The 18,140-nt window shown below is 32.9% G+C and overlaps 1 protein-coding gene across 1 annotated transcript in view; it reads left to right on the forward strand.

Moving 5' to 3' along the window:
• Positions 1 to 7,536, forward strand: part of LOC138307409 (uncharacterized) — a 130,186-nt gene extending 122,650 nt beyond the window's left edge. The window contains exon 22 of the mRNA XM_069248149.1: positions 407 to 7,536. Coding sequence (XP_069104250.1) covers positions 407 to 480 — 74 coding nt within the window. The 3' untranslated portion in view covers positions 481 to 7,536. The remainder of the gene's footprint in view (positions 1 to 406) is intronic.
• Positions 7,537 to 18,140: the final 10,604 nt, after the last annotated feature.

The following is an 18,140-nucleotide window of genomic DNA, read 5'->3' on the forward strand; positions in this document are numbered from 1 at the left end:
TTTGATAACAGACCAAAAATACGTTGATTAAAAACAACATACGGGTTACACGTTGTAAGCTATTTCAAATTTACAAAGTAAATATTTCCTGATCCAAAGTATTGAAAATATATGATTTTCTTGCATTTGAAACTTATTTTAAAACGAGTGATATATTATTGTTAACTTAACATGTCATTTGAATTTATCCGGATTTTCTTTTTCAAATGACAAAAAAATACACGTTCCATTTCCATTTATCCGGATTTTCTTTTTCAAATGACAAAAAAATACACGTTCCATTTCCACTCCCCAAGTATATATTGACGGTTACACGCGTTAGTTATCTTAAGTTCATTTTATAAAATCATTGAGATGTCTGATGGATACAAATCTTACTTACAATGAAACCTCTCTTCATTTTCAGCCTCAATCCGTCCGTTGTATTCCGAGTTCCTCGTCGGAGTTGCGGTTTTACTGAGTCTACGTCACATAGTATGACGTCATTAGTGACGAAGATAGAGTTCCATAGATCGTGGATAGATGACAATGCAAATGTTCCAGTTTGGAGTTAATTTTTATGTCAGTAAATGAAATAATGTTGTTCTTCACACGTGCATTAGTACTAATTACCACACATTAAATCAAAGCATGTGTTTATGTACCAACTTAAATTAGATCATTCCTCCTACGCTAGTTATAACGTAATTCAAATTTGATTATTGTGAAAATGCAACATATTTTTCAGATTGGAATTATTAGTGCTGCTCGATAAGCGCTCAGTAGTTTAATTCGAATCGTGTACGACTGAGATTCACGTTGTATACAAGAATGGATAGTGTGGATTAAAAATTACCATTCTTAGAATTGAAGTCTTTAAACTCATCTATTATAAATTCATATTACTAGTATTTTCATGTTATGGTTCTTCCGGAAAAAAATAATGTTACATCTCTTCCGAGGTGGTATCCATTGTGACGTCATTGTTTTGTGAGGGAAATTACGTTGTTTTCTCTGAAATGTATGGCGTTATACTCGTAACACATGACGTCACAATAAGTTAATTATCGCAAGGGCAGATAAGTCTGTAAAATGAAAATACAGAATATGAGTGTCAAAGAACTAGTGTATGATGTCCAGAGATGATTTAGCAACAATAGAACTGATAATAATTCTGTGTAAGCAAGGATGTCTATATGATATGAAACTTGTAAAAGGTTGTGAAAGCTCATCATCATGATTCTCATTGACTGGTATACATTGCTTTGAATGCCATAAGACCTCTCGTCTCCTTATTGTTTAAAAACGTTTTAAAGTATAATTCTATTTGGAAAATATATTTGAAAGCTGTTTAAAATTAATTTTAATTTGCTGAGTACCTTAACATCTTCCTGCAAAGTGTTGTGAGCTAAACATTTTATCCTACGATATTTGGAAGCCATATGATTGCCCTGTAACGTATTTTTCTTATCAAATCCGAGTGTCCACTGCTTGGCACCGCGCTTTAACAATTTACGTTGAAAGGGAGATAATGCACAGTACCAATTTTAACAATAGAAACATATAGTCCATTCAATTTGATTGTAAAATAACATTAAATCAAATGAATGGTTAACATACGACAGAAATACCTGCTTATCATTTTAAATATCTTAACTTGTGAATACTGATTTGAGTATGTGGTGAGAATACGTGTAGTTGGTGATGAAAGGGAGATAAATCTTATATGACACAAATATTCGAGCTTAATTATTTATCCATATTTTTTCAAAGTTTACTGCATCATAGGACTGAATGAATATTGCGTGTGCGTTTGGACCGATATGGTGTGTATATGATTTTTATAGTTATGAATTTGTATAACTTTGTCCATAAGGGTTATATTTGTAATCATTTGACCGGAAGCCGACCTGTATCGTCCGTCGTCGTTTTCAATCCGCCTTCCGCATTATTTTAGCAAGATATGTAGCTAGTTGAAGTTTTTAAAACGTATTTACTTGAATGATATTAACCTTCTTGATAAGATATATAAGAAACTATCTTTATTGAAGAATTCTTTCAAATTAGTATACAATATTTTCAATTTTCATCCCATTTCGACTTCTGTATTTTATCCAAAAATGTGTTTTATTTCTTAATGTATACGTCTGTATTGTATAAATTGCCAGATGACCTTCAAGACCCATAGACGTTTTGTTTCTTTTCATGCGTGTTTTTCTTCATTTTCTAATGTCACGTTTTTGAAAGACGCCATATTGACTGGATGTATATTTTAAAGAGAGCATTTGTTCAAGAGTGCATTGGAATTTACATACATATCATTAACAAACCAGTACTAATGGAAGTTGGAGTAGTTCATATTAATATGATTCGCCCGCAAATGTCCATTGATTCAACTGTAGAGTCAATGCTAAATTGGTCAATTGGTTATATAGTAGCATTTGGACTATTTTAGATATATGATATTTCTTGCGAAAAAATCTTATCAATTTCTTGGTGACATTAATTACATTTTGTGACAACTGCATGGGTATAATGTAGACTTCTAAGTCATATACATTACGTAGCTATACGATTTGGAGTTTTGATGGTACTATATTTTACCATATACATACTATTTTGCTTCATGGTTATGGAACAGAAATAGCCTCACCAAATAGTCCCTTTAAAGATGTTCCACCGCCGACAGAGCATAAATGGCATTCATCATTTGAACAATAATTGGTGTTTAATCGTGTATATATATGTCTAATTAACACAACAAATAATATAAAATAATTTATTTCGCTTTTGGTGCATGCGCAATAAGTACTTCATTCTATGTATTAATATAGTGACACGGAATTTTTTCGGGATGCAATTAATTATTTTTGATATTTTAGCTTTAGAATTAGAAGCTCAAACTATTCAATGGTGGTAATGGTGTAAAGTAAATAACTTTTGTAACTGAAGAAAAATACTAAATCGTCAGCTCCTGTTTTTGATAGTGAGAAAATACCATTTGTCAGCAGTGGAGCATCTTTAAACTGTGTTGGAAAGGTTTCATTAAACAGAATGGATTCAGGAATAACAACATTTTATTTTTATTTTCGAAAACTCAATATTTACTTTTTACAACGTCATATTTCTTTAGCATTCTCATCTCATTTATACTTACGTGGCATTGTATCTATTTTTACTGATGACTTTGGCCTAATTAAATAAAATCATTTCATAATGATTTTATGAGTGTGACCAATTAAAAGAAAATACTATTTAAATCCATTTAATTAAAATACAAATCCTTTGATAAGAGGATCTGATAACATACCATTAGGGGTCACGTTCTGGTGACCTTTGTAAATGACCAATCAAATAGCTGCTACCAGAATATTGACTTTGGACGAAAAAAAAAGCTGTCGGAATTATTTTCGTGTATATAGTTTTCTCACCCAAAGAGCACAACAAAGCTAAATGTATATGTATACTTCGATGAAATGGAGTTATTTTAATCAGATTGTATTTGAATCATTTTTTAGCATTTGATTTATTGGATTTGCATTATATGTTTTTTCTGATATTTATACTCCTTACACATGTTATTTACAACTGCCTCATGTTTATTTCATTTGCATGAATACATGTAGAAACTATTATACTGGAAAGACTTAACAAAATAATCATGTAGATATTAACGATAGGTATGATTTATCACGTATTACACAAAATGTTGTTTAACCCGATGCTTGTCGGAACATTTTGTGATCCGAAGGTAAAATGTCCTCATCATTCATATTCGCATTTTTTTCTTTCATACTTTAATATTGTATTGCTATTTTACAATTATGATATCCCGCGATTTTAAAATGATTTTGAAAATCGCATCTGCAAGTAAATTCTCAATACATGAAAATCGCATGATACTGTTTACCAACTTTCTTTTGCGTGCGATTTACTTTCTCGAGTTTTGCGAATTTTTGCGATTCATGCACATTCTCAAAAAACATGAAATCTGCGAATTTACATCTACATAATATATATATTGATAGGGATTTCCATTCCAATTTTAAATTCGCAAATGCTAATCCACGCGAGTTATTTTGAAATGCTTATCGCGAAATTTAATAGCCGCGAAAGTAAGTGTGTTTACAGTATAGTAATGAAAATCCTATTGTTTGTGTTCTTTATAGTACAATCAGTCAACATTCTGAACATAGCTTAATATGTAAAAGAGCAAATAGTGATTTCGTTGACGCAGTAACGTCACCAGGTTGTATTATATTGCACACGGGTAGTCAATCTAATACAATCCTGGATTACAATAGCCTAATGCATGGGATAAACCAGAAATATACCCACATGTATGAGAGAAAACATAAAACAAATTTTGGAATCATGAACCAAAGTATTTATAGTCATTCTCCGTATAAAAAAACGAATAGCGTATATTTTTCGCGGGTCGACAATTCTTGAATTAGGTCTTAATTGGGAGATTAAATGTTTAATATTATAAAATTAGAATCCACAATTTGTTAATTAAATTAAAGTACATGAACTTTGCAACCGCCTCTTCGTTTCGCAGTGGAAGATTTCTTGACAATAATGATATTGGCAATACGTGAAATCGCAAAATCAACGTCTTTACGGTATGTAAAGGAAAAGTTTCCTCATATGTTAATATTAATGTAGAGTCATTTTAAGTACGGATTGCCTCCCTTTTATTTATTATGCAGGGTATAGTTTCCATTCACATTTTTAATGAAAAAAAAATGTAAAGATTGTTAGTAAAGCACATAAGTTAGAAACTAGAATAAAATAGAAAAAAACACCAATATTTATGTATTGATATTCAAACAATATAAAACGTATCAAACGAGGTGTGTCGAATGAGTCCCCTATTGCTATAGGGTTAAATGTGTATGAAACAAGATTTGTAAATGGAATAAAAGGAATAATGGAAAGCGAGTATACTCAAACCATTTGCATTAGAATAACAAAGATTAAAAGTAGAAAATCCATTACCATTGGTATTTGATTCACGAAGATCTCGAAAAAGATAAATGGTATCATTAATTTACCATTCTTTATCGAAGAAAACATATCATTTTGTTGGATTTATGTTGGTAGGCAAGTAAGTTATGGAGCGCAACATTTATTGTGTATTGTATCATAATCATAATAGTAACGACGTAAAATATAAACATGGCATCTTAGAATCTAACTATGATGTCACAACCTTATCATGCCGTATTTGTAAAATAGAGAGTTACCTCCCTTGCGATTAGGTATCCATTGTGAACGAAATCGAACGAAACGTCATTTTCACTGAAAAATATGGCGCTACGCTTGCAAGCACATGAGATAATCAATACCTTACCGGAAGGGCAGGTAACACTAAGATATGCAAATACAGAATTCTGACGTCATATACATGCAATCCCGTCCCAGGTGTTAAATGTGTTATCATATGTTATACTTGTAATGATTTATTTTGCTTTTGTGAGTTTGAAAAAAGTTTGAAATATAATCAATCATTTCAGTCGACGAATGTGTCGCAAAAAAATCGTATTTATCTATTGTCGGCCACGATATTTTCCATAATCTAAAGGTTGCGTTTAGTTTCTGGCTTTAAAATGTAAATATGTAACGTGGTAAAATCATCGATATTCTATTAAGTCATCATCGTCTGTGTCTAAAATCGACAAGTCCAGTGATGGTTTTATTCAGTTACTTGTGTAAACAAAGGATTGGGCAATTTGTTCCTTCCTTGTGCCACTATGAATTATTACTGTATGTCATATTAGCGATTTACCGTTGTCAGTAAAGCGCTTAATAATGTACAGCGCATTTGTTCAGCATTGAATCTTTGATTCTTCTTGAAAAACATTTTTAGCATTTGCGCTCAAATAAGTACGCTTACAATACAAGATAACACAATATCCTTGTACCTGTAGAATAAAGTTTTATCTAACTATTATTTATAAAGAGCTCCATGTGAAGTATTCAATATTTAGTATTTAGTTTTCATTTTTAAATGTCATTGCGAGAAAAAAACTGATTTTTTTCACAGTTCTTTTGGCATGTTCCTTTGTACCTCGTTTATTACATATGTATCACATATACATCTTATTTGCTCATTTTGGTGTGGTATAAATGAGAAAACTATTCATAGGTGTTTAGCACGCTGGTAAATCAAAGAACCACAATATCCTAATATATAGAATAAGATAAAAACTAACCCTTTGTGATGCAAAATTGGAATTTATTTCAAAGTAATGTATAAAAAAAATAGCTAGGCAAGATATCTCAACAGCGATGATTTCAAATTCATTGTTTTGCAATAAGATGTTAAACTTTAATACTATACCAAAAAGTCATTCTTAGCTAGTCACCTTGTTTACACAATGTCAGGCAACTTTAATCATTCACGGGTTTTGCTGTAGTCAGACACGATCGAGAGCGTTTTCCTACACGTGGATGTCTATTCCCTACACTAAAAATATATTTACTTCGCTTATGAGATTGTTTTGGCATAACGGGAAAGGTAATGACAAAATGGCCATCGACTTGACCAGGATAGCTATCAGAGCTGAAAACTAGACAAGGAACACGAGGGGGAGTGCAAACAGGTAAATGCGTTTGTTTTCATCTTATGTTTGTTTATGTAAAAACCTGTTAGTTCGGGCCGTTAAGGTCTTAAAGTATTGAACTCAATATACATTGTGATAACAACGATCGATCGAGTCCGACAAATATGAACTCGTCATGTTTGTAAAGTTCTAATGCTTTGTGGGGAAATACTAGTCTAGAATGATGTCTGATTTTGTTCAGCATTTTGAACAACATTTGCCCAATTTTATATCATGGATGAGTTGCAAACATTTCTTTTTATATTACTCTATAGTGAGGTATTGAATTACTATCGTGCTAAACACTTATGAACTACTTTTGTTATACTTGGACATTTTTAATAAGGACAGCATTTCTACATTTTGTTTCAAACGACAATCATTTTTCTTTTACCTTTATGAGAGTAATGCGAGTAATTGTGTATTGACTTGGGAAAATATAGTCCCTTGAAAAATCAGAGGAGTCCTACATTAAAGCGTATTTATTTTATCAAATAATCTGAAAAATATTTGTAAGCATCAATGTCAATATTTTTATTATTTTCTTACTTCTTCAGACTATGAAAAAGAAGTATTGGCAAACTTTTGTTCGCGGATTCACATTTATTTAAATACTCTGTGAAATTAAATATCATGACTTATTATAATTTTTCGATTATTTTTATTCTAACGCTATGTTGCTGTTGTTGATTCGCAGTCTATTATTGCATTACAATTGAACTACATTTCAGTGTGATTGTCAAATCGAATTACAGTCAAAACAAAATGGTTAGGATATCTGAAGAGTATTATTTGCTTCATGAAATATGCCGATATTTGTGAGAGAGGAAATAATTTATTTTATGATTATTAATTTATTTCATACGTGTTTGGTTGACAAAACATACCTTCTTGTCTATACAATGTGATTAATGAGGAAAAAAAATAAAAAAAATCATTCAGATAATGACTTATGATTTCATTATTACTTTTTTGATATATTTATGGGAGTTTTTGTTATGCAACTTTCTTTGGTGGTTACTGAATTTCGCGGTATCAGTTTCAAATCAAGTTTGTGGACAGAGGAGACAAAATAACAAGTATATTTCACTAAATGCTTATTGTGAGTATTCTTTTTTACAGTGCAATTGCAATAAGCGTTACTGAATAATAACAGATATGTTAATATACTGCCGGTCGGGAGTTTTCAACTTTTGCTAAAATAAGTAAAATAATTCAATAGATCGCAAATACTGGATAACTATTTTTGTTTCTTAACTTTTGGTGCAATAAAATAAATACTAGCTGCATTAGAGGGTGACAGTGCCTAGTTTCCCCCATCGGAATATCACTGCCTCCCTCGGCTGCACCTCAGATGACAGCGATATCCTCGGGCGACACTAGACACTGTCACCCTCTAATGCAGCTAGTATTTTTATATTATTATACCTCAAGTGAGAATCCTGCATTCTGATTGGTCGAACGATATTTGGTATTTTACACTATTACGGCATTTAGCATTAGAACAATAGGAGACAATAGACACGTTCGTAGAAACCCCTTAGGAGCGGGTTTTGACAGTACAAAATATTAACCGCCCGAAATAGATGCGCAATATTTTTTTCGACACCATCTCTTTTTTTTAAGCGACGCTTCAAAATTTATCTGGAGCTATTTTAGTAGTAGTTTTGCAAAATAAGTCTGTTTATCAATGTTTTTTTCAAATTAAGGACGGAGCTTTCCGTTTACTACTTTTCGCTTACCGTCCAACCGCTATATTTTGTTTTTTTTATAAACACGTCGGTGATAAGGTGAACGGAAGACATACGATTTCAAGCGTCTTCAAGACGTTGCTAATAATGTAAACAGACGACGGGACGAAACCAAAATTCCATGTGATTAACAAAAACGTTAAGATTTCAAAATACGCGTGAGACAAGAAAAAAATAATATTTAACTGAATGCTTATTGTGAGTATTCTTTTTTTATAATGCAAAGATAATAAGCGCTACTGTATAGAAGCTGATATGCTATTTTACTGTCGACGGTGACTGTTCGATTTTTGGTAAAAGAAGTTAACTTTTTTCAATAGATTGCAAATACTAGAAAACTAGTTTTGCTTCTGGACTTTTGGTAAAAGAAAATAAATACTACCTGCATTAGAGGATGACATTGCCTATTATTATACCTCAACGATGAGTAACAGTCGCTGATTGGTCGAGAGACGTCACGTGTGAGGGCGACAAAACATCGTGTATCCCGCTGAACGTCATGTTCAATAAATCATGTTTCCCCCATGCGGAGCCCCTCGTACGTTTAACAAGATTTATCGTTCGTGTAACGGAACTCTCCGAGGTATTCCGATGACAAGTAAAATGGATGGCAGACAACGCTTCTGTCCGAGGAAATGTATTAATATTCTTATGATAAAGGATACAGATAACACAATTACACTCCATATAATGTTTATATAATGTAACATGCTAAAGGGAGTTGATTTGTGCTGAAAGATACGGTAGGTCTTACTTTGATTTAACTATATTTGTAACGTTAGCCTAGAACGAATATACGTACCCGGCCTACTATACCTTTCGGCCGGGTACGAATTGGTCGAAGTGGAGCACTGCCTCCGAAAATCACTCGGGCATAGTTTTCCATACTTTTTTGTAGGTTTCCAATTATTTTATGCGTATACATGCATTCACATATATTTTTTGTCCAAAACAAACATAACTACCATTCTTAATATCTACCGTACCGCTCACAAGACGTGAAATTCACAATTTGTGGACTTGCCATATAAATACCCTTCAGAAATTACGTTGCTCCATTAGCAGTAATAGGCACCAATTGTAGCTCTAAAGACGACATCATTTTCTGTCAAAAAGTCTTTTGAGAATATTGCAGCTAACACTAGCCAAACACGGCAACAGTGTTTTGGGCAAACAACTTGAAGTCTAGCCATTACATTACACTTGTATTCAAGCGCGAGAAAAACTTTATTTGTTCGATATAATAAACAATTTTTTGCCCTGACGATAGGGAAACATGACGCTTAGTTTGCCCTCGGGAAATATGACATGCCTTTGGTAAACAAAGCGTCATGTCTCCCTACCGTCAGGGCAATAAATGTATAGTGTCACTTCTCTGAATACCACTGTCACCCTCGGCTTCGCTTTGGATGACAGTGATATCCTCGGGGTGACACTATATAAATACTACCTGCATTAGAGGCTGACAGTGCCTAGTGTCACCCTGAGGATATCACTGTTACCCGAGGCGAAGCCGAGGGTGACAGTGGTATTCAGAGGAGTGACACTAGGCACTGTCACCTTCTAATGCACGTAGTATTTACATAGTGTAAATAGTCCCTCATGGGATTCGAAGTTGCGACCCAGAGGTGGAAGCCTTGTGGTAATATGTCGAGACATCTTAACCACTCGGCCACCGCGGCCCCATCAATAAAACAGCATGTAATGATTTTGTATATTTAAAATTAGGAAGGTTATCTTTGTACCCAGAAAAATAAGTATTTTGGAGTATAGGATAATATAAAACTAACGATGAGTGGATTATTTACATTAAAAATGAACTAGTCAAAATGGATTAGCATATCTCTGGAATGAAAGTTACTCTGAATGTTATACTCGTAACATTATTGAGAATATAGTTAATGATGAATAAAGACAAGAGCTTATTAGCAAAAATGTAATTAATACAACACGAGGTATACTTAAAAACTTAAGTAGACAATTTGTGTTTACAATTTTATTTAACAAAGCCGATTGACACGGAACGTAAAAGATATTCAACAAAAATAAGCTTTCGTCACACAATTTAAATATTGAAAATGGAAGAAAACAAAATATTTCACGAGAGAATAGATTGTGCACATGTTTTGATTCAAATGAACTTGAAGATGAATATCATTTTCTATTATAATGTCAATATTATGTAGATTAACGCCAAATCTATATTAAGGAATATTATTACCGAAGACCAGGTGTTTTTTTTAAATTAGTTGAAATGTTAACCGTTAAAAACGTTAAAGAATTACAAAGTGCTGGTAAATCTATACGTGTGTACTGTTAATATTTAGAGAGAAGGTGTGTATAGACATGTTGCATGTTGCCCAATTCCTATTGTCTTTAACACCTGACGATAGACTGTTACGGTCATTTTTCAACAGACCATCAGTTTAAAGTTTGCCACGGTCATTTTTCAACAGACCTGTCGTTGAGAATTGACCTCGAAGCTGTCAATTTTCAACGGCATGTGCAATTTTCAACAGCAGTCGGGGTCAATTTTCAACGTTTTTCCACGTAGGTCCATTTTCACCGTTACACCGGCATTTTGTCACGCCAACCTCGAAATACTGAAGTCATCTTTTGTTTCTGTCATAATAAATTTTCGACCCAATGAATATCACTCCATGTCATATAACACTAATAACACACAAAAACATGTGAGAAATCACTGGATATCAGGCGGATTGTGTGATTACTATGTTTTTGTGATGGTAACAAGCTTTCTGTGGTAGAGAACAGTAAGTTTAATTCTGTCGTCCGCTAAATATTGAGAATACTGCCTATTCTGTCTCCCGGCTTATTGGTGATCTGAAGTGAGAGACCAAGGGAGACAATTGTGATTGATCACCGAGTACAATAATATCAATTTTCTCGATATTACAATTACCCAGCCTTAATAAAATCAACAAAATCTCTTTTTCCTCAGTAAAATTTTCACATTGTTTACACAAATATGACTATTTTACTATTAAAGATGCAAATAACGGAATTTGTTTTGAAAACATCATGTTATTTTCCATGTATGAAAAATTGACCTCAAGTCGTAGATTTCATCGAATTTATTTCAAAATGGCGGGATCACAAAATGTTGAAAAACCCTCGGCAAGCTGGGGTTTTACTACATTTTGTGACCCTCGAGCAGAATATCCCTATCCTTCAAATCCACTTATGAAAGAGTCTTATAATATTAGATATGCTCCGATTTTCTACTATTTTCAGTGGCTAATTCATGATATTCCATTTTCAGAAACATCAAATTAAAATTTCTTTGTGAACATCATTACCCAAAGTTTTTCAGGGTGGCGTTCTGTGGCCAAAGTTTTTCCTGTAACTAACATGCATTTCAGATATATTTTTTTTCAACGAAATTGCATATTTCATATGAAATTATGTTGGTGACCAACATTTACAATGCTTTAACTAGGACCAAAGAATAAAAAATAATGTACATTGTACATCATATCGATGTAACTGTCCAGCCATTACTGTATAACTCTGTTTGACAAAACAATGATCAGGTCCAATTTTGTTGGAATTCATTTTATACATCATGATTATATATTAAAGAATTACATTAGGTTTACATATTTAGAAAATATAATTATCAGATAATAAGATAATGTTATGACAACTTGGTAAAATACTGGAGTCATATTGAATTATTATCTTAAACAAAACATACAATTTTGTGGCTGAAAACCAATTAAAATGGTTTTTTTCAAGAGTTAATTCAATTAAATTATATAATATCTGAAACAAAATTCTGTCACTAAGCAACTTTAATTTTATCATATTTTTGCTAAAATAAATTACAACAGCGTCTACAGTGTAACAGTAAATTGTATATAAGAAATAGAGAGCAAAGACATGGTCTCTTCTTGCGCGTGTACAGCATACTACACTTAATTTTTCAATTCATTAGATTCCTTGGAATGTGGCAGCGTCCGGCCCTGAAATGACGTTTCTGGCCATAGCCAAACATGTGCATATCCATCTTCTCTTTTGGCTGGCTTGGTTGTCTGCGAATTACGATGATTCGTCACAGATCCTTCTGACAATATCGCAACAGAAAGGAATATCAACAGGACTACGGCACCCGTTTTCATTTTCCTGAAAAAAATCAGTCAGATTTAATTTCGAAAAGCATGTGTATACCCGGTACATAATGTGAATAATTATTTATTATTTATATCTGTAGATAAATGGTAGTAAGGCGCTTGAAGACTTGTACAAGCTTGTATGGATGTATAAATACAGTACTGTAGTAATCATATAATTATGCAAATGGTTGTATATTTTATATGTATACCGAGTGATTTGGATTAGGACATGTATCTATAAATATTACACATAATCGAATAAAAATAAATATGAAAAATAAGGTAGTAAGGTAAGATTACTATGATAATAAACAAATGAATAAAAATGAAATACATTCGTTACTTCGTCGAGACATTAAATCACTTTACTCTGTCACAAGATTCGAAAACGTGAATATTTACACGGGTGGGGAATCCATGCTTATTACATTGAGGACTGTAAGTACGTAAATTTTCCCGGGCTTAATATTTGATGTATATATAAAACTTTATTGCAAAATGTGTATCCATCCCGAAAATAATATAATCGCGAAATGCAATAAAATGCGTAATGTAGACACATGAAAATTGCGAAATGAAACAAAATACGTTATCTATACTCATGCAAATCGAAAAATGCATACACAAGACAGCTAATGTCAGAGCTTGAAAAGTATCCATCGACGTCTCACAAAACGTGACAAAGGGGATATTTTCGCAGGGATATTTTTGCGATTTCGCAGGTAATTGCAATGATCGCGATAATTTGATTCGCGAAATATTAGAAAAATAAAATGGTTCAACAATAAAAAGCCATTAAAGCCATATCGCGACAATTTAAAACCGCTGAAACTTGATTTTCTCGTTTTTAAATCAAATTACGAAAAATGTTGATCCACGAAGATATACGGTAATTAATTTGTTGACATTTCCTTCTTTTATTGAAATATAGTGATTATTACACAGAATTGATGCACAGTCTCTTTCTATTGATATGTTTTTCTCCCATACTTCACAGGAAAATCCCGTGGTTGCTAGGGAAAAGATAACTCTATCTAACACAGAGGGGTGTAAGACAGCTTAAACGCGCTAGACAATAACGTGACGTCATCAATACATGCGGAGTAACCGCGGCGTGCATTGTGGATGACGTCATCAATATTCACGTATAAAGACGTTCCTGCGATAATGGCGCGAGGAGAATGCCGAAAACCAACTGGAATTTCATCTTTTTTCTAATAGGTATGGGAGAAAAAGAATTAAACATGAGTCTGTCAAGTGGACAGGGATATCTCAACCACCGTGAAAGATTTTGGCCGTCAACTCTCGGAAAGCATCGGGTTGACCAGCCAAAATCTTTCACTAGGGTTGAGATATCCCTGTCCACTTGACAGATCCATGTAAGATTCTATTAATAACTTACCCGCTTAATTCCTGGACAGCCGTACAGGAGACTACCAATAGCAGAAATGACGATCTTCTGTGAACTACTCATACTTAAATCCTGGTCAAATATCTGCATGTTGTGAAATAAATAACATTGATTGAATATTTTTATTGAGGTTTACCTATCTGAAAATAAATCTTTTTGATGATTCCTTTACTGTGATTTATATGTTTTTAATTTCCAAAACAGTGCTAGATCAAACATTAAACCTGTAATGCCAGCTACTCAGCTATGTATGTTCTTATATGGTTTCCGATTTCAAAGAGTGCGAAATAAAAAAAAATGATATGAACTCTGATTGGAAGTGATATTTGACGCCACATGATTTGTGACTATCTCTCATCAGTAAAACTCGAAAAACGTTACATACAATGCATACTCCATTAGGACGATCCAAAATTAATTGCCGTCTCCAGAACTTAACAGTTTTATTAGCATTACCATTTGTATTACTACATTTACATAACAAATCTTTGTTTATTATGAACAGATCTCATTCCTGCTTCCGTTTGCCTCATTAACTTTAACACCTACATGACAAATATACCGTAATGTTATAATATGTACTTTGTAACAAACACTTCAAGGTAGAACGATTCAGAAAAAATATGGACGTTTTCAACATAAATGCAGGTGAGTGACAGAATGAATAGCATCACCTAGGTTTAAAACAAAACTGTGACGGGAACAAAGACACATTTTCGTATTTATCCAATATCAATTGTACACATTATGCTGTCAAATCTGGTTATTAGTATATATTAAAATAATATCATGTTCTTGTATTTCCATTTACATATATTTACACTTGCTAGGCTTGGTCATTGTACGCTAAAACTAGCCGATTTTGTTTACCATAACTGCATGGTAACATTGAACTTTGAACTTGCGAATGAAAATGTTCTATGCAACGTAAAAGGACTACTTTTTTTAAAGAAACACATGGCTTTGTTTACATTTTGACGAAACATTACGTGTATATTGTTGTTTTTCATAGAATTTTGGAAAAAATGTAAACAATATATATATATGTTTTATATTTAAATATGATTCAAACAATTTTAAAATTAACAATTGTATAAAGAAACGGAAAAATTCCCGACCGGGGCGACGTGCTTTCATTTTTGTTAAAAATGATGGGTGTCAAATGTAAACATTACCTCTGTGTCTGTGTTCGTCCTATGATCGAGTCTTTGGGGTGGACGGGCGTGAGACCCTCTGATAGAGGTCAGTTATAAACATATCCTCTTGCCTTTGTTCTTTGAGAATTTAATCATGTGTATTATAAAACATGCACCGCTAGTAATCCACTTGTTGACATTAACGCGTCACCACAAATACATTGTATCCATCGAACACAAGTGAATTTGTTTCATCTATCGATGGCGATGGATCTAAGCGTAGATTATATAATCACATGGCTCCCAAGGATGTAATATCGTCAAGTCAGACGACATCTCAAACACATTGAGTTACTTGAAAATCGGTGTTTTGACAACTTCGGCAAACTCAAATGTGTAAGCGTGCGTCAGCTTCGCCTCGCTGCACAATAACGGTCACCGAGTTCACACATGTGGCCGTGTACAAATTCTTTATGTTATTACGTTATAATTTAACTTTTAGCAAATTGAATATATAATTTAAGTTCTGATCTGATTAAATAAAATTATCTTTGAAATTAACTTTGTTTGTCGTGTTTATTTTACAATAAAATACTGAACTTTTTGTCGTCGCGGATGAATAATTCTACCTTATGTGAAGAGTCATCATTCGCTGTTCAATTGAGTAAGCTCCTCCCATTTTTGACCGACTTTTATTGAATAATTACGTCACATTTAAATGACGATTTTATTGCATAAAATATAAATAAAACAAGTCATGTGAGTGTAAATATAGGGATTGGATCTCGTTTTTATGTTAAAACATGCTTGTATGGAGCAATTCCTCTAAGAATATATTCAATATGGGGCGCTAACGCGCCCCATAGAATACATAAAAGCGAAACCCAATCCCTATATGACCAATAAGATCTTAACATTCTATTTTTTAGCTGGGATCTATAACACATTACGAAACATTTGACAGTTTTAGTACGCTGAGAGTGTCAAGCCTCTGGTCTATGGTACCAGCGGTAGATATTCTACATCTCACAATAAAACATGAAGTTTATGGAAGAGTGAAATTCCTCAGCTTAATTGTCCTCATAACAAAAAAGGCGTTCTGGACTAACGTGTCTTAATTTTAAAATAGAAATATATATCGAGATTGATAATTTTGTAGTGTCGCAAATATCATTACCTTGTTGATAACACCGCACTTATTGTCACCTTAAATTAAATGTCAATTTCCATAACGCGGGTCGTCTTATGTTTCGCGTTGTCGTCCTTATTAGCGTGCACATTAGTTGAATTCACTACGCAAACTGCAAAACAGTGAAATGAACTTGATATAGGCTTTACAGGGAATTTTTAAATTATTTGTTGTTGCACAATTTAATCTCAGGCTATTGATATATATTTTATTATGTTATTATTGCTTAAGGGAACTTTTACATTTTGTTTTGGAGAGTAGTGGGCCTTAAAGTCGTCATTGCATCACAAACGATTTTGAAGAATGATTAGTGATATTCGACTGCAAACAGTACTGTTTTATCTTATCTTTATTGTTTTATCTAAATGTTTTCGTGGATTTGATACATATAAATTATATATTTTTTATTTTAGAAAATAATATCGAGTATATTAAATATGATATAGTATGATAAAGTATATCACATGGGAATGCAAACATTGCTAAATGGTGGCAATAGAATATTAGCATTTAACGGTTATCATTTGAAAATCATGGAAATGGAAACATTGCATCCAAATGTAAGGTGTTCCTTTATGTATTTTCATCTACAGAACACTAAACAGATAATCCTTTTGAACATTTTACAGATAATTTACTAATACAGTCTCTCTTGATCGTTTAAAAAAATATGTTTTACGTTCATTCATTAGGTGGTAAAAGTAAGAAATTAGTTCCATAGTGTCTAGATTATTATTTTATTTCCCGAGTAAAATGTTCATTAGTGTGTGTCAAATTGGTCGGTTCTGTCCAGTTTAGGTCTGGGGGAAACCTAGACACTTGGTTAAGTAGCCGTAACTAATTAGGAATGGTACTAGTGCATATGGAGGCTGTGTAGGGGGGCCTGAGCTCTAGCAACCTGTGTGTGTGTATTTTTAGGGTCCAGATGACATATATCTCAGAGAGATGGCATTGTAAATATTTAGTTTAGGGGAAAATCACAGAATAATTTTAGGGGTCACTTGGAGTCTTTATTTAGCTTTGCTTGGAAAGTATATTTACAAATTGTAGCTTCATTTTGGGTATTTCGAGTGTATATTTAGCATAGAGGAAACTCCTGAAGTCTTTCCTTGGATTCCCTAATTTAGATGCTCGACTGAGCTTATAGTTCGTCTAAGGGTATTTCCTTAAATTTTTACTTTGATTCCTTAATTTAGATGCTAGTAGATTCTACATTTGTATTTTGTAGATATAGGTTATGTTTATACATGGGCTCATTAATGAAGGAGTATAAAAAGGGCTGCGACCCTGGGACCGGGGCTTTTCTTGACCGAATTTTAAAGTAGTGCTTACTCTGGGAGTGAGGTTTATAGAGTATCTTGTGATAGTTGTGTTTCGCTGGGAGCGGGACTTCGACTTTTTCTTAATTTCGCTGGGAATAACAGATATTCCGCTTAGATTTGTTTCTTAATTGGAAAGTTGAATTTCGAGTTGGGATCGTCAACGTAGTTACGTTAGGTTTTTAGGTTTTATTTCGTATCAAATGTATTTCGTCATCCTGTACATATTATGAAGTTTTGTAAATAAATTGTAAATATTACTTTATATGAATTTGTGGTTATTTAAAGTAAGAAAACAACAGTAGAAAAAAACACGCGACATATGTAAGTCTATTTTTTAAAAAAGGAATTATTTATTTGAATTTTAAAAAGGAATTAGACAGACAAGTTCATTTGAATCAAACTGATTTAAACAGTTCCAGACCTCAAACTTTATTGGCATCCCCATTACATAACAAAATGCAGAATTTATTACTTTGAGACAATTGGTAAATCTGATTTAGGAACAATTGCTATATTCATTCGAGTAAAATAAAAGTCAGAATGGAATTTTTTAAGCATTATGAAATTCAAAAAATGCCATTGAAGATACTGATATTTTTGTATATATT

This window comes from Argopecten irradians, chromosome 14, assembly GCF_041381155.1.
Source record: "Argopecten irradians isolate NY chromosome 14, Ai_NY, whole genome shotgun sequence".
Classification (NCBI taxonomy): Eukaryota; Metazoa; Mollusca; class Bivalvia; order Pectinida; family Pectinidae; genus Argopecten; species Argopecten irradians.